Source organism: Marmota marmota, unplaced genomic scaffold (assembly GCF_001458135.2).
Source record: "Marmota marmota marmota unplaced genomic scaffold, marMar, whole genome shotgun sequence".
NCBI lineage: Eukaryota > Metazoa > Chordata > Mammalia > Rodentia > Sciuridae > Marmota > Marmota marmota.
The window spans coordinates 5,695,525-5,715,936 of NW_025999895.1; the positions used below are offsets into that span (position 1 = coordinate 5,695,525).

The 20,412-nt window shown below is 38.9% G+C and overlaps 1 protein-coding gene across 1 annotated transcript in view; it reads left to right on the forward strand.

The window, feature by feature from the left end:
• Positions 1–8,614: 8,614 nt before the first annotated feature.
• The window catches only part of Grb2 (growth factor receptor bound protein 2), a 58,988-nt gene continuing 47,190 nt past the window's right edge, over positions 8,615–20,412 (forward strand). Inside the window, exon 1 of the mRNA XM_015504197.2 lies at positions 8,615–8,957. Within this exon, the coding sequence (XP_015359683.1) occupies positions 8,880–8,957 (78 nt within the window). The 5' untranslated portion in view covers positions 8,615–8,879. The remainder of the gene's footprint in view (positions 8,958–20,412) is intronic.

Here is a 20,412-nt window from a genome sequence, read left to right on the forward strand (position 1 = left end):
TGTCAAAATAAGGAGCAGCAGGTTGGAATGCTCGAAGGAAAAGATTTCTGAGCGAGAAGGCGTTGGGAATGCTTGTTTGCAAGGCTGTCCTTATACGTACATGATTGTAAGCCCGATGAGTTAAGGCTTGTTTGGAGAGTGTTCTAGGCTGGCTTCAGATGCTATAAAAGTGCAATTTGCACAGGAGTTGAAGTGCACTTGTGGTCTGTCTTTTGGTACTGTTGACACTCCGAAAAGAGAACACGAGAGAAATTCACTTTAGTCTATTTTGGCTTTCCTACCCCTTTTTCACGTTGTACTTCCCCCGTTATTGCCTTCCCCCTGCCTCTATCCCACTGGGGACACGAAATGCTTGCTTTTGTAACGCTAGTCATTGTCCCCCTCCCCCCCCTTTTTTTTCTAAGCTACTTCCCCTTCCTCCTTGCTGTCTTCTGAGGCATAATTTTTAGAAGTTTCTGACCTTTGGCGCTGCTCGTTTTCTCCCTCCTTACAAGATTCTCCTTGCATTTTCGGGGAGATATCCTCTATCCTGCTGTTATTCCTTTACTTTTTAAGCGCCCACTGTGTTCCTTCAGCTAGCCAGAAGGGTTGCTAGAGAGCTGTGCCAGACTTCGATTCTCTCCCTGGGAACTGGGATTCAGTTTATCCATAAGTAATCAATACTGCTAACCTGGTCACAAGTGTAGTTTGCTTATTTGTGTTTTAGTTATTTTTCTTCCTTCACATTAAGAACATGCTTCTGTTCCTCCTTACGTTTTCTTCCTGTCTTTTTTGTATTAGTAAGGAAGATTGAGTCAGTTTGGGGCCTTTAGGACTTCCTTTTCCAAAGGTAGTTAATGTTCAAAAATGAAAATCAACTATAGATCTATACTAAAATCAAATGAAGATAACCTGAAAATTTTAAGGGAACAAACTTATTTCACTGATGATTTAAACCTCTGCTCTTTGTAATAGTACACATTTATTCTTTATCAGTTAAAAATTTTTTTTTTAGTTATACATGGGTACAATATCTTTATTTTGTAAATTTTGCTTATTTATTTTTATGTGGTGCTCAGGATCGAATCCAGGGTCTCACACGTGTGAGAGTGGAGCGAGCGCTCTACCACTGAGCACAACCCCAGCCCCTATCAGTTTTTTTTTTTTTTTCCTTTTTACCTTAAGGATCTTTCTCAACATGTTATAATTGGCTTTTGTTTGTTTTGTTTGGGGAATCCAACACAGGACCTCCTATGGTTGACCTACACCTTAGCCCCTGTTTTGTTGTTGTTTGGGGAGTTGAACCCAGGGAAACTCTGCCACTGAGCCACATCCTCAGCCCTATTTTGTATTATTTTAATGTTTTTTTTTTTAAGATGTTGATGGACTTTTATTTTATTCATTTATTTATATGTGGTGCTGAGAATTGAACCCAGGGACTCACACATGCTAGGCAAGTGCTCTACCACTGAACCACAACTCCAGCCCCCTATTTTGTATTTTAGTTAGAGATAAGGTCTCCACAGGGTCTCATGAGCTGCTTAGTGACTCATTTTTGCTGAGGCTGGCTTTGAATATGATCCTCCTGCTTCAGCCTCTGGAGCCTACTGGGATTATAGATGTGCGCACCACGCCCAGCCCCCAGTCCTTTTTTATTTTTGAGACAGGGTCTCACTAATTCTGAAGTTGGCCTCCTTGCCTCACCCTCCAATTTGCTGAAATTATAGGCATGTGCCACTGCATCTGGCCCACATTTGTTTTTGATAGAAAGAAATACCTTAGGGGGCAGGGTTGTAGCTCAATGGTAGAGCACTTGCCTAGTATGAGTGAAGCACTTGGTTCAATCCCCAGCACCATATAAAAATAAACAAATAAAATAAAGGTATTGTGTCCATCAACAACTAAAAAAGAAGAGGAAACACCTTACTTGCCCCTTCCTATGTTTAAAATTTTTCTAATCCCGAGATTTTTTTAAAAAGTTAATTCTTATAATCAACTTTAAAAAATTTTTTTTTAATATTTATTTTTTAGTTTTAGGTAGACACAATATCTTTATTTTTTTTAATATTTATTTTTAGGTGTAGATGGACACAACACAATGCCTTTATTTTTATGTGGTGCTGAGGATTGAACCTGGGTCCCGCCTGTGCTAGGCGAGCGCACTACCGCTGAGCCAAAATCCCAGCCCCTATAATCAACTTTTTTGACACAAGTGCAAGCATTTAAATGCTTGGGGTGTACTTTTTCAGTTGGTTATTTTGATTTGAGAGAATTGCTGGGTTTTAAGTTCTGCTTGTTAATGGTACTTAGAAAAATTCCCCCCCAAATGGTACTTATGTTCCATGTGTTCAGCAGCAGTTGTAATTGTTACATAAAGCAAAAGAGCAATAGAGTTTGAAGAAATTGAGTAGTACAGGGTGGAGAGCCACCATGCTCTCCTGAGAAAAATTATTATTCTTTTTTTTTAATGTTTTAGTTTTTAGATGGACTCAACACCTTTATTTTTTTTAATATTTATTTATTTATTTATGTATGTGTGTATGTGGTGCTGAGGATCGAACCCGGTGCCTCACACATGCTAGGCGAGCGCTCTGCCACTGAGCCCCAGCCCCAGTCCCTATTAGTTATTCTTAATTAAAGTGCATTTTCTGGAATGCAAATCAAAATTTTTGTTTATATCACCTTTATAGTATAGCAGTGATTTTTAAAATTTATATGCATAAACCAGGCGTGGTGATGCACACCTGTTATCCCAGATATTCAGGAGTTGAGGCAGGAGGATCACAAGTCTGAGGCCAGCCTCAGCAACTTAGTGAGACCCTGTCTCAAAATAAAAAGAGCTGGAGAGATAGCTCAGTGATAGAATGCTTGCCTACCATGAGGCTCTGTGTTCAGTCTCCAACACTGGAAAAAAAATTATATGCATAAGAATCACCTGGGGATCCATCCATTCCCCCCCACCCCAGGCTTGGACCCAGGGGCGCTGCTGTATCCTGAGCCCTTGTGATCCTCCTGCCTCAGCCTCCCAAGTTGCTGGGATTATAGGTATGCACCACTGTGCCTGGCTACCTGGGGATCTTTTTAAAATTAGGTTTCAGCTGAATACCAGTAAGCAACTCATAGTGAATCAGTCTCTGAATGGAATGATTTCAATGCAGAAGGTCCAAGAACCAATACTTACAGAATGCAGTCATAAAATAATAAGACCTGGGGCCTGGAGGTGTAACTCAGTGGTAGAGTGCTTGCCTAGCATACATGAGGGTTGCTTGGGTTCAAACCCTAGTGTCACAAAAATAAATAAACTGGTGTGAGACTTAAAATGACATTTTCTCTATATTTGAAGTAAATATTTAGAATATCTTAATATAACTGACTCTAGGTGTGATTAGTGGTTGTTTCTTCCCCATACTGGGAATTGAACTCAGGGGTGCTTTGCCACTGAGCTACACCCCTGACTTTTTTATATTGTTTTTTGAATCAGGTCTTGCTAAGTTACCCTGGCTGGCCTTGAACTTTTGGTCCTCCTTCTTAGCCTCCTGAGCAGCTAAGACTACAGATAGTGCCTGGCTGTATAATCAGATTTATATGTTTAATTGTTTTTAAACTACAGTTTTGTAAAATTTTTTTTAGTTGTCCATGGACCTTTATTTTATTTATTTATATTTGGTGCTGAGAATCCAACCCAGTGCCTCATACATGCTAGGAAAGTGCTCTACCACTGAGCCATAAACCCAGCCCCTATATGTTTAATTTATCTGTTTTTTGTTTATTTGTTTAATGTGGTGCTGAGGATCGAACCCAGTGCCTCACCCTTGCTAAGCAAGCACTTTACCACTGAGCTACAATCCCAGCCCTATGTTTAATTTTTGATCACTCTTAGGACTGTGATATGGATTGATTTACCATTAAGTTAATTCCTTTTTTTTTTTTTTTTGTCTGTGTGCTGTGGATTGAATTTGGCCTTGAATGTATAAGTGTTCTATCACCGAGCTTCCTCATCATTCCTAAGTTTATACTTAATGACCATTCATTTGCCTACCAGAAGGTCCTTCTGAGTCTACATTTGTAGAAGCAAGTTCTAGATTTACTTTTACAACATGTTGACCAGTATTTGATGGTGTTAACATCTCGTTTTGCTAGAGACTCTGCCAAGCCATTTGCAGCATGCACTTTTTTTTTAAACTTTGAGACATTTATTTACTTTTCCTCATCACCAGTCATGGTTTCTGTCATGATTTTGAATGGTCAAATTTTCTCTCTTCAGGAATTTTCACAATTTTTTAAATTGTGAAATTTCAGGTTTTACTTCAGGTTCACAATTTTTAAATTGTGAATTTTCAGGTTTCACTTAATTTTTCCCTGAAGAGAGAGACTGACGTCGTGTGGAGAACTTCAATCTTTGGCCATTCACTACCTTAAGAGCTCTTGGTTTCACAGCTCCCCACCCCCAGGTTATTTCTCCAGTGTCACTCAGTTTATATGTATGTGGTAAAGTGATAGTTAATCCAGGTCTACTGCAGAGAATCTGTAAGCTTTTTGGTTTGTGTTCCAACAACAAAAGAAATACATGAAGGATAATGAGAGAGGAGGGGAAAAAAGGGAGATCATGAACTGTTTGTCAGGATGAATCCAGCTATTGTGTATAACTATATAGCTCTCAAAATAAAAAAAAAGTAATACATTTTTAGTGTAAAAACAGAATATCACTGAGGTGTATTGTGCAGAAAGTAAGAATATTCTGTGATCTCATTCCTAGGTAGCTTTCTATCTTTTTAAAAATATATACGGGTAGATTATTTTGCTTTATGGAAATGGGATAAACTAATTTTTCTGCAGTTTTTTTAAACTTGATAACATACCTTCCCACTATATAGAAAGATATCCCCTAGGTAAATTCATGGATATTGATCAAGTATATGTATTTTGCACATTGTATTTTGTGCCACTATTTTAGTAAAATAAATCAGGGAAGTGGAATTGCTTAATCAGAGTATGTATTTTAAAATTGTTGTAGTACCAAATTACTCTCACCAAAAATATTGAGCTAATTAATTCTCAGCTAGAATGTGGACTCTGATAGTTTTATATATACCAAGCTAAATCTAGCAGATAGTAGTAACTTTTCAGTGTTGAATGAGTAACATATGATAGGGTAGAGAGCCTCTTTACCCAAAGTATACAAAGACTGGATATTATAAGTCTTTAAAATATATAGCTAGGTGTGGTGGCACACATCGGTAATCCCAACAACTGGGGAGGCTGAGCAGGAGGTTAAGGCCAGCTTAGACTCTCTCAAAATAAAAAGGTTTTGGGATGCTGCTCAGTGGTAGAGCATCCCTAAGTTTAAGACCCAGTACAAAAAAAAAAAAGCTGATTCATACATGAAATTTAATTTGTTTTAATTTACATTTCTTTTTTTTTTTTTTTTTTAGGGGGTAGTGCTGGGAATCAAACATAGGGCCTTGAGTAAGCTAGGCAAATATTCTACCACTGAGTATATCCCCAGCACATTGCATTTCCTTTTATGTGTTTTAAAGTAACATTTTTAGCTTGTATTGAGTGGTGTTATACATTAGGCTCTGACCAAAGCACTTTGCATATGTTATCTAATTTAATGCTCAGTGAATCTTAAAGGCAGCTATTATCCCATTTTACAGATTAGAAAACGGACTTATTTAAAAGGCTTTCCTAAATTATTGCTATGATTGGCAGGGTCATTACTTAAATGAATAACAGTTAGCCTGCCTCTGGACAGACTACGCAAACTCAACATTATACTGTCCCATTGTGATATATTTTCTGTGAATTTGGGGAAGAAGAGAAATAAACAGAAGAAAGACAATAGGATACTGCATTTTAGGGAACTCCATTTTCAGATATAGGGCACATCCTTTGAACAATTAGTTATACTTTATTTAAATTCTGTGAATGCCTGGTGTGGTGCACACCCGTAATTCCAGCTGCTTGGGAGGCTACTAGCCTGGGAAACTTTGCAAGACCCTGCCTCAGAGTAAAAAATGAAAATGTATGAGGCCCTGAGTTCAATCCCCAGTATCCAAAAAAATAAAATTCACTGAGTGTAATGAGCTGTAGAGTGTGTGCTAACAGTTTAGAGATGCTCTGGTCAGGCAACAGTGTTAAGTGTATTGCTACTTCATTTTCTTGGGGAGAACAGCAGCATCTGTGTGGAGGTTAGGGTTTAGCTCAGTGGTAGAGTGCATGCTTAATGTCTTGGGTTCAATTCGAATCATACCACAAAAGGGGGAAATTTATTTAAAAAATTGTGTCTTCCTTCAGATTTGTTACTTTTAGACATTAGTGTTATGTATGGGATAGAATTCCTTTTCTTTGGATACCCTAATAAGCTGACCTTTCCAAGTTTTGCAAATGCGATGCTAAATTTTATTTGGCACAGCCTTGTAAGTATTAATTTTCTATGAACTGTTTCACAAAACAATTTACTTGAGTGATTACTTGAATAATTATAATTTTGAGGAGTGTTAGTCTTTCAAAGCTTTCACTCAGTAACCTGTGGCAGATGAATTGAGTAGGTAGGTGTTGAGAACCATCTTGTTTTTTATGTTCCTGCTATTCAACTATGATGCAGGTAAAAGTTTATGCCCTATATTACATGGTACCTTGACAGTGACAGTGCTTTGAGTTTGTGTGGTTTCTGTTTTAAAAAATAAAACTCCTTGTTTTTTCAGATTTGTTCCATTCTTCTTCAGCTTTCCATCATTGATGCATATAGGCTCCTCAATTAGCCCTGAGGACCTGTTAAAATAAGTAGGCAATGGAAGATATACTCTGGTTTTTAAAGTTATATATGGAGGGCTGGGGCTCAAGCGGTAGTGCGCTCGCCTGGCATGCTCTGAGTTCGATCCTCAGCACCACATAAAAAATAAAATAAAATAAAGATGTTGTGTCCACCGAAAACCAAAAGATAAATATTAAAAAATTCTCTCTCTTTAAAAAAAATTATATATGGACTAATTTGATAAAAATAACTACAGAGTGTAAGTGAAGGGCATTTAGATACACAAAGATAAATCTTAGTATTTTTAAAATATTTATGTTTGCTGTAGCTTTCCTTTACTTACCTCTTTTAGAGCCAGCACCACATAGAATGTCTTAGGTATGACCTGGAAGGTAGTGGTTTGGTTTATTAGTTACCTGCAGCAGAATGTTTGGCTTTCAGAATTAGCCTGAAAGACTTTTTAACAGGTGATTTCTTTAATCCTCTCAGTCTGAGCTGAATATTTCCATCTGGTTTCCTGCTTAGTCCTTTGAAGCTATATTTGATTAATGCCCCAATGGTTAGCTTTAGGATAAAAGAATAATCTCTCCTACCCCTCACATGAGCTGCTAGATGGTAATTATCTAGCAGAAAGGTGCCACTGTAAATAATCAGTCTCCATTCTGCCAGTGCCTTTGTTATTTTCTGCTTTTGTTTAGTGTGTATGAAAACAGTGGCTGAGCAAACAAGAATGGGATTTCATTTGCCTTTAGGTATGCAAAGGTTAAGGTTGTATCCTTTTTTGTGGTGGGAGACTCTTCCACTAAAGCAGTGATTGCACTGACCCCAGTTCACCTTTGCCTGGTACACTGTGTTTAGTACTTTTCTGGCTCTGAGAAAAGCTGTGCTCAGAGTAACTGTGTGGGTCTTCAGTCTGACCTTCTGACTGTACTTTCTTTCCCCACATTAGATGCTTGGCAGCTCTTTTTTTTTTTTTTTTAACGGGATTCCTTTTGCTTGGCATGGAGTACAAACCTGTAATCCCTGTTGAGGCAGGAGGATCACAAGTTTGAAGCCAGCCTGGGTAATTTAGGGACACCACGTCATAGAGGCAGAGGGCCCCTGGGTTCAATCCCCAGTAACCACCCGCCCCATGCACACACAAAAAGGGTTCCTTTCAATTGTAGATTAAGACTTTAGCTCTGCTGTTTAGGCTAATTAGAAGTAATGTGGAGGCTACTTCTGGAATGCTGAACCTTGGTCATCTAGTTCAAAGACTGGTGGGGACTCCACAGTTCTGGGAATCTTCAGGGGAAAGGGAGCCTTAAGCAAGGACAGATCTCCACCAACAAAGAGCGATCCGGAGTATCTTTCTCTGGTGGCCTGAGCATGCCGATCAGTTCATATGTGGTGGGGGAAGGCCACCAGAATTCTTGGTGGTAATTGGGACTAAAAAGGCATGTCTAGTTTCACTTTCTCTCGCTTTCTTGAGAGCAGATAAGAGTTAGTTTCATGAAGAGTAAAGCAGCTCGACCGCAGCATGCATGGCTTGCTTTTGGCTGTGGAGTAGGGGAGCTAGTGCTCCCAGGAAGCCTTGAAGCATTGGCAGGAAAGGAGGGAAGTAGGCCTATTTAACCAAGAAGAGTGGGGTGCTGTCCCCAGGGTGGGGTCTTTCTTTCAGTGGACAGCATTGGGTGCCAGAGAGGTATGAGGGGTTCAGGAGGAAAGGCGGAGACTGAACGGGACTCCAGCCGGTTCCTGCACGGCGCGCACACCCAGTGGGAAGGAAGAGGAAGTGTGTTCTGGAATAGCGCAAGCAGCTGCCGCCATTGGCCGCTAGGCTTGTCAGTTGCCTGGGGCTGAGGCTAAAAAGAGGAAGAAGAAGAGCAGGGCTGTTGCCTGGAAGGGAGGAGGAGGGCTGAACCTTGCAAGCCAGGGGGCGTGGGGGCTGGGACTGCAGGTCGATTGGCAGGGCGGGGCTGCCGTGGATCCTGGCCACTTCTCAGTCGTTCCTCTTCTGATTCAGGGTGGCATTGTGCTTCTCAGCGTGCTGGAGTATTCCCAGACCAGAAGCGAGGCTGAGCCCAGAGGGCTGGGTTGCTTCAGCAGGGAAGACTCCCTTCCCCCCCTGCTTCAGGCTGCTGAGCACTGAGCAGCGCTCAGAATGGAAGCCATCGCCAAATATGACTTCAAAGCCACTGCAGACGATGAGCTGAGCTTCAAAAGGGGGGACATCCTCAAGGTAAGTGTTGATGCCAAGCACGATGCTGAGGTTGCCTCTCCTTGTGTTCAGCTACCTTCTTTGCTGTGATTACACACAAAGAAGCTGTGCTTGTTCTTTCGTGGCACACTTTTATCATATACCATTAGGTTTGATCAGGATAGCTTGCAATAGGCGCTGAGTTGAATATTAAATGTGTCTTAAGAGTTGGTGTGATGTGTGGTCTTTAACTGCCTTTGTGTGGTTACCTTGAGTAGTTCTGCTTGTTGATACTGCCAAAATTTCAAGAAAAGTATGAGTAATATGATTGTAGAAAGGAAGGACATGAGTAGATTGATTTACATTGTAGAGTTTATAAAAAAATCAGAAAATTTTTTGAACACCTAAACTTGAAGTATTTTTTGTAAAAGTATTCCATTAGTCTTATTTTACATAGCCAAAGGGTTTTAAATTTTGTAATATCTTGGTAGGTTAGAGATTGATTTTTCCCAGTTTAGAGGTTGTTAGAAGTATTTGCCAAAACTCATTAAAGAACCTAGATGTATTTTTATTCTTTATGAAAAAATCTAATGGAGTTGTATATAATAGGGTTCAACTTTCATTGTACAAGTCAGATTTCAATTTTCTTAAGAGAAAGTTGAGGAGCAGTTACCCCTTATTAAACTCTAATTGCAAAAAGAAATCTGCTGATAGTTTTGAAATAGCTTCACATTTGTAGCTTATTTTGAGTCTCACTATTTACATTGAGCATTTGCTCCCCACCTGACACATGTTAATTATGTTGTTTACCTAATTGACTGGAGCATTTGCCTTTTTGGATATGCAATTTATCTTTACAGAGGTGAGTATTGTCAAAGAATGTGTTGACTTTAAATGAGAAAAGCTGAAGTTTAATGTGTGAGTGTTGACTGTGTCTCAAGTGGTGACATTCTTTCCTCTGAGCCTTAGTCTGATTGTCAGAATTTGCCAGCTTTTTGTTTTCTACCCTTGAATGAAATTCTTAGAATTTATAGAGGAAGTAAGTGAAAATGTGATTTACAGAAACAGCTGCATAGAAAGATTCATGATTTTTTTTTTCTTCAGTTATGTGGGCATATTGATAGTTGCTATTTTGCTCCCAATGCCTAAGGCATGGAATTCTACTCTGTAGTTGCCTGCACAGCAGTTTTCTAATGTTAGAAATATAGGTTAATCTTTGTAGAAGGTGATATGAAAAGCCCTGAAGGGAGAAGAAAGCTTTGTTTTGACATCTAGCTCTTCAGGTGTTCTTAAAGTCCGTAGTGTTTGTCAGAACGCCTGCAGAATGAGACCTTCTTATTTTCTTAGAGAGCTGGAAGCAGAGCAAAGGCACCTTGACACATCACTCCATGTCATTGGTGTACAGAGATAATTTGATGTTTTTGTGGGTGATTACTATTTCTAGCCGATAACCCACTTATAATAAAATGAGACTGACTACTCAAGTACACACCTTTGTACCCTGTGCAAAACCCTTTTTGAAACTTTTTTAACAAATAGATTTCTCCATCAATCCACTGGAAGGCTGATAGTTTATATTTTTCTCTAAGTCTATCCCATTGCATATTTGGCACTAAATCAAATTCAAACAAAACACAGGGATTTGACGTCTTTTTGGACTATAACGTTCCCTGATTACTGTCTCTGAAGTTTGTTCTAGACCATAAGCAGTTATAAGTTCTTTACCTTAAATCTTTCCTTCCAGAAGATTTTCTTTTCTTTTTTTTTTTAAAGACAGGGTCTCAATAAATTGCCGAGAGTCTTGCTAAGTTGCTAAGGCAATTTGTGAGCCTAAGGCCTCAGCCTCCTAAGTAGTTGGTATTTCAGATGTGGCCACTGCACCTGGCCAAACTTTTATGATGGAGAAGAAAGTGATTCAGAGGGCTTACATTTACTAAAATACATATACTTGATTCTTTCCAATTTGGTAGATAACTGGGATATGAAATCATAATGCCATTATTGCTTTTGAACAGTGGCCATTAGCTGTTTCTTAATAATCTTGTGACTTTACTCAAAAAAAAAAAAAAAGTGTCCATATAGTAGTTGCCCTTTGTCTCATAATTGAAACAGCTGAGTGAAGAGGAGGGATGTGCTTTGTCATAAGTGAGGTTAGTGAAGCAACAAAACAACAGTTTTCCTAATTTGATTCTTAAAGGAGTAAACTGGCTTCATTTGACTGGCTTTGATATCATTTGAGAACTCTTTTTAGGATGTTAGGATGTTAGTTGTGAACCAAAACATGTTTCAAAGTGACTAGAACAGCATTGACCAGTTTAACTTGGATTGAAATAGGGCTATATCTGCCCTCCTTGACAAAGAAGACATGTACATATGAGTTGAATGTAGTTCATTTCAATATAATGAAATAGATGGGGGCTTTGCCCTGTGCCTCTGATTAGAGTTAAAGATTACATCTTCTCGCTATCTTGAAGTTCTTGGTTAACTTTTAGTTAGGAAGGACTCCTATCAACAGATTCCTTCTTTGCTTTATATATGTACATTGACCTGCTGCCCTGAGAAAAGAAAGAAATAAAAACATTTTACTGGAGGACTGGGGTTGTAGCTCAATGTCAGAGTGCTTGCCTCACACATGTGAGGCACTGGGTTTGATTCTCAGCACCACATAAAATAAAGATATTGTGTCCATGTATAATTAAAAAACATTTTTTTAAAAGTATTTTACTGGAAGCCTAAATTAGAACTGAATGCTTTAATATATCTGTGTTGTCCCTTTTATATAAGCTTGCATTTCTTGGGAAGGGAAGGGCAGTGGGCCTTAAAAATGGAAGCACTTGCTCTTTTCTTGCTTCAGGCCTTGCAAGGCTGAGATGCACTTAAGTTTCCCCATTACAGTAGTGCAGGCTTGTGATAGTCTCTGAGGTTCTTTGCTGACAAGACCCCTGAGTAAGGGGCTGGGGATGTAGCTCAGTGGTAGAATGCTTGCCTAGCATTCTACAAGGCCCTGGGTTCAATCCCAAGCACCAAAACGACAACAACAAAACAAAAAACCCTGAGTAGTCTGCACTAGGTCACATGAAACTGCCTGAATTGAATTCAAAGTTACAGTTGCTGTGTAGGGGCATATGTTACCTGCTTCAAACAGTGCTGCATAGGAATCAGAAGGCCATTTTAAGCTTTCAGACTTGTGCTCATTCCAGCGTAGAGCTAGCTGCTTACTTTCTTCAGCTCTGGATGAGATCCAGCCCTGCTCTGATAATCTGTGCGCCTTCTCCTGCTGTCACTCACTACCCTTATTGGCTTCCTGAACTACTCGAGAAATAGGTCCCATGTTCACTTTGGGCTCTTTGCAGGTGCTGCTTGGCCTATTTCAGTGTCATACTTACCGAGTACCTCCTTGAGCTAGATCCTGGGAGCAGTTGCTTTGAGAGTTGGGGAAGAAATTAAGATGTCCTTTCTCCCTTCAGCAGTTCTAAATTCTTATAAGAGAAATGAGTAAGATTAATACATGAAACGGTACCAGGTAGTATATTAACTTACAGGATTTGTAGAACAGGAAAGATCTTTTAAAATCTCGTAACTTAAACTCTTTATTATTTTATAGATGAAGAAATTATGCTTCATAGAGGTTAAATGATCTGTCCAAGATCACACAACTATTAATTCTCAGTAGTGAACCTATGTTTGGTGGAATGCTGGAGTTGAGTTGCACACTAATTGCTAGAGTAATTCAGGAAAGGAAGAAATTAGTAAGAGCTGATATCAAATGAAGATGTGTGCAAGGGTTGGGATTCAGACTCTACCTTGGGAGATGAAAAGTACGGGTTAAGAGAACAAGGGACATTCAGCAAGCAGGGAGTCATGTAGGGGAAGTTGCATGTTGTGATTGAGATGGAGAGGACAGAATAAGGGTCTAGATGGTGAATATTAGAAAAGAAGGTAGAATCGGAGCCAGGTAAGAAAAACCCAGCAAGAGTTTGGTTTGGTCCTTAAGAAGCCTCAGGTCTTTAGCTGTTAATGAAAGTGTCCTCTGTGCATAATGCATTGGAGAAAGGGAGGCTCAAAGCTCTGAGTCTGGAATGTTGCAGTAATAAGGGTGTGAGCTAGGAGGGGAGTGGTTCCAGAGATGCTGAAAGAAAAAATAAAATAATGGTATTTCTGCCTGTCATCTAGTGACATTTGCACAAGTCTCCTGTGTAACTGAATAAAGAATGACCATTTAAGCCAAATGTGGCTGTGCATGCCTGTAATCCCAGCTCTTTGGGAGGCTGAGGCAGAAGGTCAAAACGAGCCTCAACAACTTAACGAGACCCTGTCTCAAAATTAAAAAGAGGACTGGAAAAAAATAAATAAATGAAAAATAATAATAATTTAAAAAAAGGACTGGGATGTGGCTTAGTGGTTAAATGCCCCTGGGTGCAAACCCTAGTACTACCTAAAAAAAGGGGGTGGGGTGGGGTAAAAAGAATGACCATTGATTATAATCCTTGAAAAACCAAACCCTGGTTTGGTTGGTCACAGTTTTCATCATGGCTCTAAGTCCTGAATTCCAGCGTACAAGTCTCATTTTGGGTATTTGAATTATCCAATCTAAAGAAATAAGAGGTAGAGCTGGGCACAATGGCACAGGCCTATAATTTCAAGGACTCAGGAGGTTGAGGCAGGAGGATCACAAGTTCTAGGCCAGCTTCAACAACTTAGTGAGATCCTTCTCAAAAAATAAAAAGGGCTGGGGATATGGCTCAGTGGTAAAAGTGCCTCTGGGTTCAATCTCCAGTATCAAAAAGAAAGAAAGAAAGAAAGAAAGAAAAAAGAGCAGAGGTGTTTTTAAGAATGAATACAGCTAGGCCCCGTGTCTCACGCCTGTAAACCCAGCAGCTCAGGAGGCTGAGGCAGGAGGATTGCAATTTCAAAGCCAGCCTCAGCAACTCAGCAAGGTAGGTGCTAAGCAATTCAGTGAGACCCTATCACCAAATAAAATACAAAATAGGGCTGGGGATGTGGCTCAATGGTTCAGTGCCTCTGAGTTCAATCCCCAGTACCAAAAAAAAAAAAGAATGAATACAGTTTGTTGTTTTGTTGTTTACTATTCTCTCAAAGCAAATAAATTTGTCTTTTATCATATTCATTTTATCAGTGGAACAGACTGTTTCCAAATAGGTGCTGAGAATGTGCTTTCAGTTCCTGTGTAAGACTCTTTTGAGGGGACTGACAATCAGTCTTCCCTTTTTTGGAGAAAGAAATAAATAAGAAAATGCAGTGTTCCTTTGAACATTTACCACCATAAAGTATAGGTTGAAGTTCACATGGAATAGCTGCCATTTATAGAATATTTATTATATGCTGGTAGGTTCATACCTTATTCCTAGTTATATTTTTAGTTGTAGATGAACATAACTCTATTTATTTATTTATTTATTTGCTTGCTTGCTTGGTGCTGGGGATTGAACCCAGTGCCTCATACGTGCTAGGAAAGCATTCTACCACTGAGCCACAGCCTCAGCCCCTCCTAGTCTTCTTGGGCTCTGAAAGACTCGCACTGTTAGCCCCATCTTATGGGTTCAGGGACAGGCTCAGAGGTTAAGACTCACTCGGATTTATATGGCTAGCGTGGGGCAAAGCTGGGGTTTGACCTTAGGTCTGGCTGTGGTACCCCCTCTGATGTGCATTCCTGCTCCTCTCAACTGTCAGGCATTAGTACCAGAAATGCAGGGGAGCGGTAGTTCTGTTTTGTTCACTCCTCCTTGCTTCTACTGAGTGACTTATTGGACTTCCTGCCTAAAATAAGTTTCTTTCAATGCTAAAAGAAATGCAAATAAAAGGAGGTCATTTTGTGTGTGAGGTTAGCAAAGTAGATAAAGATGGGCCTCATCCTCTATTGGCTAGGGTGTGAGGAAATGGATAACACCGCCCCATGCCTTTGGACGTTGTACCAATACAGTCTCTCCCAATGGCAGCTGGGGGACATATATCAGAACAAAGCTATCTGTCAATTATACTTTTTAAAGAATTTCTTCTTATTTATTTATTTTAGTTGTAGTTGGACACAATGCCTTTATTTCATTTATTTTTATGTGGTGCTAAGGATCGAATCCAGGGCCTCGCATGTGCTAGGCAGAGTGCTCTACCACTGAGCCATAGCCCCAGCCCAAAGAATTTATTCTTAAAAAATTATCAGCCAAGTTTTTAAAAAATGTAGACATAAAGGATGTTTGTTTCAGTGAATCTGTGTGCCACCTAAGAAAAAAATTTCTGCCAATTATTAACTTCTGTCAATTGTAGGATGCATTTCAGAAATGTTAAAATGTGTAAAAGAGGTCATCTTTATTAGCTAAAACGAAATAAAACTCTAAGCCTTTATCAGTATTTACTTAGGTAGTTTCCAGAACCTATTAAGTGAAATACTATGAAGGAGGCAATGTTGATATAAAGTTCTATTCTGTCAACATAGAATAATGTCTGTATTTGTACAGGGAAGGTTTAAATGGATCCTCTTTTAATACATAATAATATAACTAATTTATTGAAGGCTTACCCTTATGCTAAGCAAGTATTTTACTTGCATTCACTTTTAATCCTCACAGTAGCCCTCTAAAGGCAGATACTGTTATCCCCACTTCACTAGTAAGTAACCTGAGGTTTAGGTTAGATAATTTGCCCCAGTTCATGGGTTAGAACTGAAATTGGTTGGAGTACTGATTCTGTGGTTTGTTTTTGTTTTTTTGTTTTTTAAAGAGAGAGAGAGAGAGAGAATTTTAATATTTATTTTTCAGTTTTCGGCAGACACAACATCTTTGTTTGTATGTGGTGCTGAGGATCGAACCCGGGCCGTACTCATGCCAGGCGAGCGCTACCACTTGAGCCACATCCCCAGCCCTGATTCCGTTTTAATCGTTACCTTTTAGAGACTTTTTATACACAAATGAGGCCAAATGAGATAAAGAGTCCATTTAGGAAAATTGTTATCTTTTTTTTTTTTTAAAGAAAAAAAATTTTTTTTTAATATTTATTTTTAGTTTTCGGCGGACACAACATCTTTGTATGTGGTGCTGAGGATCGAACCCGGGCCGCACGCATGCCAGGCGAGCGCGCTACCGCTTGAGCCACATCCCCAGCCCAAAAAATTGTTATCTTTTTATCTTTTTATTTTTGCTTATTACATACAAAGACTTTTTTCCAAATGGTCCCCAGAAGGTAGCTGTTGGCTTCCAGTAACTGGATTTCAGGTGATTTTTATGTACTTTCTTTGTTACTTTACCTTTTTTTTTTTAATTGTGGGATTGAAGATTGGATCTAGGGCCTAACACATGTTAGGCAAGTGTTCTGTCACTGAGCTATATCTCTAGCCCTTTATTATTTTTTTGTGCTACTGGGTATCAAACCCAGTGCAAGTAGTCTATCACTGAGCTACATCTCTAAGCCCCCTTTTTATTTTATTTTATTTTTTTGAGTAGAATCCTGCTAAGTTGCCCAGGCTAGCCTTGAATTTGCAATATTCCTTCCTCAGGCTCCTTAATAGCTGGAATTATGTTTGTGCATCACCACATCTGGCTTGTTACTTTACTTTGGAACACGTGTATCAGTTTTATTAAAACAATAGAGTTATATTCAAATAGTAAATAGTAAATTTTTAAAAAAATATTTTTTAAGATGTTGATGGGCCTTTATTTTGTTCATTTATTTATATGTGGTGCTGAGAATAAACCCAGTGCCTCACACATGCTGGGCAAGCGCTCTACCAGTGCCTCACACTGGGTTCAATTCTCAGGCAAGTGCTCTACCACTGAACCACAACCCCAGCTCCCAGTAGTTAGTATTTTGCACCCTAGTTTACCCGAAGAGTAGCCCAGGAAATTAAAGTGCTGTGCTCAGAGATTGTTTTGTTTCTTTTCTTTTCTGAGGGGTGAGGTGGGAAGATGCCAGGGATTGAATTCAGGGGCACTCGACCATTGAGCCACATACCATCCCTATTTTGTATTTTATTTAGAGACAAGAGTCTCACTAAATTGTTTAGCAACCTCACTGTTGCTGAGACTGGCTTTGAACTCACGATCTTCCTGCCTCAGCCTCCCGAGCTGCTGGGATTATAGGCATGTGCCACCGTGCTTGGCTGGGGTTTGACTTGATTTTAAATCTTTTAGGCTAAAGTTCACTGTGGCCATTCTTAGTATCATAAAATTCTGAAATATTTTTTAAAGTAACCTCAAATGACTTTTTGAGGGAAATTTGGTCCTTTTGGTAGATACTTCCTTAATTTCACCATCTCTGGGATTTGAAATGACAGACACCTGTAGTAGTGATAGTATAAAGAAACAGTCTCCTGCCTAGATGTGCTTTAAATCCCAACTCTTCTCCTGGCAGATGTGACATTATGATTGTTTAGATGTGAGGTGTCCCTCAAATGCTCAAACTGTAGGCATGGCTGAAGGAGGTAGGTCATTGGGAGCCTGCCTTTGAGGTTTGTGTTTTGTCCTTGTTGAGCAGAGCTCTCTTTTTGACTTCCTGGGTGCCACATTCCTAGCAGCTTTCCTTAGGCACAGCTTTCCGCCATGATGTTCTGCCTCATTTTGCACCCCAAGGAATGGAACCGGCTGTCTGTGGACTGAGACCTCTGAAACTCAGCTCCAAGATAAACTTTTCCTCCTCTAATTCTGTTCTTATTGGGTCTTTTGGTCTCAGCAGGAAGAAAAACTGATTAAAACAGTGATCTTGGGTAGTTAACATCTTTTTTTTTTTTTTTTGGATCCTCCCATCTGTAAAATGGGAACAATAACACCTTTCTTCCTAGGGTCATAGTGAAGATTAAAAGAGCTAATATGTTAGTGTAATTAAAGCAGTGACTGGCATAAAGTAGACAGTAGTTGCTAGCTGTTATTAGCTTTTTAAATGTTGTTCAAGTTTACAACTTTGATAAGAGGTGGTCAGTCAAAGAATTTTCAAGTCCCAAGAGATTACCCATAAAACTGGCAAGTGCTTGTCTGCTATTACCTCAAGTTCACGACTGTTTAAACCCTGTCCCAACTAGGCACAGTGGCACATGTCTGTAATCCCATCAATTCAGGAGGCTAAGGCAGGAGAATCGGATGTTTAAGGCCAACCTCAGCAATTTAGCAAGATCTTTTCTCAAAAAAATTAAAGGACTGGGGATATAGCTCAGGGGTAGAGTACCCCCTGGGTTCAATCCCCAGTACCAAACATCCCTGTCCCAGATAGCAGCAGAAAGTCCATGGAAGAGTGTCTGAAAGATGAGACTTGGGTTTTTTGTTTTTTTTTTTTTGGTACTGGGGTTTGAACTCAGACACTTAACCACTGAGCCACATTCCCAGCCTATTTTGTATTTTATTTCTTGATCCTCCTGCCTCAGCCTCCTGAGCCACTGGGATTACAGGTGTGCACTACCACTACCATGCCTGATTTCTTCTCCATTCTTAACACATTTGTAAATCACTCAGGATTAAACCAAAAGGCAGAGAGACTCACACCTACTCAGAGTCCTGTGGGGGGATGTAAAGTTTTTTGTCTGAGTGTAGCTTGGGGATTATGCTGCTGGTCAACAGTGAGGGTGTATAAAAAACAGCCTTGGAAAAGCTCATTATGGTGAGAACATGAAGGACTCTTCATTATCTACAAGTGAGCTCATTGAGGACCCCTGGGAGAACATTCTCTCGGGTTTCAAAATTGAGAAATAGCACGTTTCCTCTGAACAGCTCTTTAACATTTTAAGGATGCTATAAATAATGCTTCAGTATGTTTGCTTCTTAACTTTTACTTTGCAGGAGAGCTTAGAGTTTACCTTGGTTCCATTTCTAATAGCAGTTCAGCAGTTCCTGTATTTTCTGACCTAACAATTTTATCAAAATAGTACTGATTACTAGCAGTAAGTTTCCCACCTTACCTTAACAATGGCTTTTGTTTTAAAACCTTTTTTTTTTTGGTAGTAGTAAGGATTGAACCCAGGATATCACTCAGGCTAGGCAAGTGCTCTACCACTAAGCTACATCTCTAGCCCCTCAACTCATTTAATATTCAGTTTAACAATGAGCTTCTAATATCTAGATTTGGCAAAATGGCAAAAGCTTTTTGTAAACATTTCTTTTTGAAAAATACAAAAATCATTGATGTAGTTTAAAATGAGAGGGAAAGTAGTTTGGACCTTGAAATTAGGATTTATTGAAAGAATATGCATTTTGGGGTATATTTGTCTTTCATGTCTCTGTGTCATTTCATAGATCTTTATTTTTATAGATAGCTATACATAATTTGAAAAGGAATGTGAGGAGACAATAATATATTCAGATTATTTTATTAACAATACTATTCCATTTCACATTAACATTTACTTTGACACATTAGTAGACAAGGATGGGAAACTCAATTCTGTGTAAATCCTTTCACTTCATTACTTTTACTATTTCAGATCTAAGTTTTATCACTGCACGCATTTTTATTCTATAATTATTAGTGGACTTAAAATATTATAATATGTTGCTATTTTCCTCATTTGTTTTGCTATGTTGTGACATAATACATTTAGATAATACTCTATAATTGACTTACATATTTCCCTATTGCTAGATATTTTCCTTGTTTCTGATAATTTAGTTTATAATTTCAAGGGAGGCTTTTGGTACATGTTGCTCTATTGTCCAAAGGGACTAACAGTGGTTACCTACTTAAAGTTAAATGAGAATGGCCCATAATCCCCAGCTAGAATATTTAATAGGGCAGATCATGTTCGCTTCATACTTCAGTCTCCCATAACAATACAACATTATTTCAAGATTTAACAGTGTTTAATATGACTGTGGTAATCAGATTTGTGAAAGGATTAAACATCTTTTGCATCTAAGATTCTTGACATCATTTTTCCTGAGGCACATTATATTTTGGTCTAGTCTTTTGGGTGATTAATTTGCTTTTATAGGTATGACAGGTTAAATTGCTAAGTAATTATAATACTAGAGAAATTTGGCATGTATTCATAGATATGCTGGATTTTTAATTCACTTTTCCTTCTTTGAACTAAATTAATTTCTTCTAGAGGGATATCATCCATCCTAACTCATGTCTGGTAAAAGGTGGGAAGACACATGAACTCGGCTTTCTTTAGTTTATGCTGCCATATTGATAGAAGCATGGCATATGTAAGAACCTAAAAATAATTTTGCCACTTCTTTTACATTTTGTAAAAGACACTAGGTAAATGCCTTCAAACTTTATGCCTGTGACCTTACTCTTTCTTCAGGATATCATCTGTGGAAGATGTTTCTACTACACATTTGTATATAGAAAATAGGAGCTTGATATGGTGGCACATGTCTGTAATCACAGCTATCTGCAAGGCTGAGGCAGGAGGATCACAAGTTTGAGCCCAGCTTGTCTCAAAATAAAAGGGCTGGGGATGTAGCTTAGTGGTAAAGTGCTTGTCTTAGCATACACAAGACCCAGATTTCCATCCCTAGTACAAAAAAAAAAAAAAAAAAAAAAAAAAAAAAAA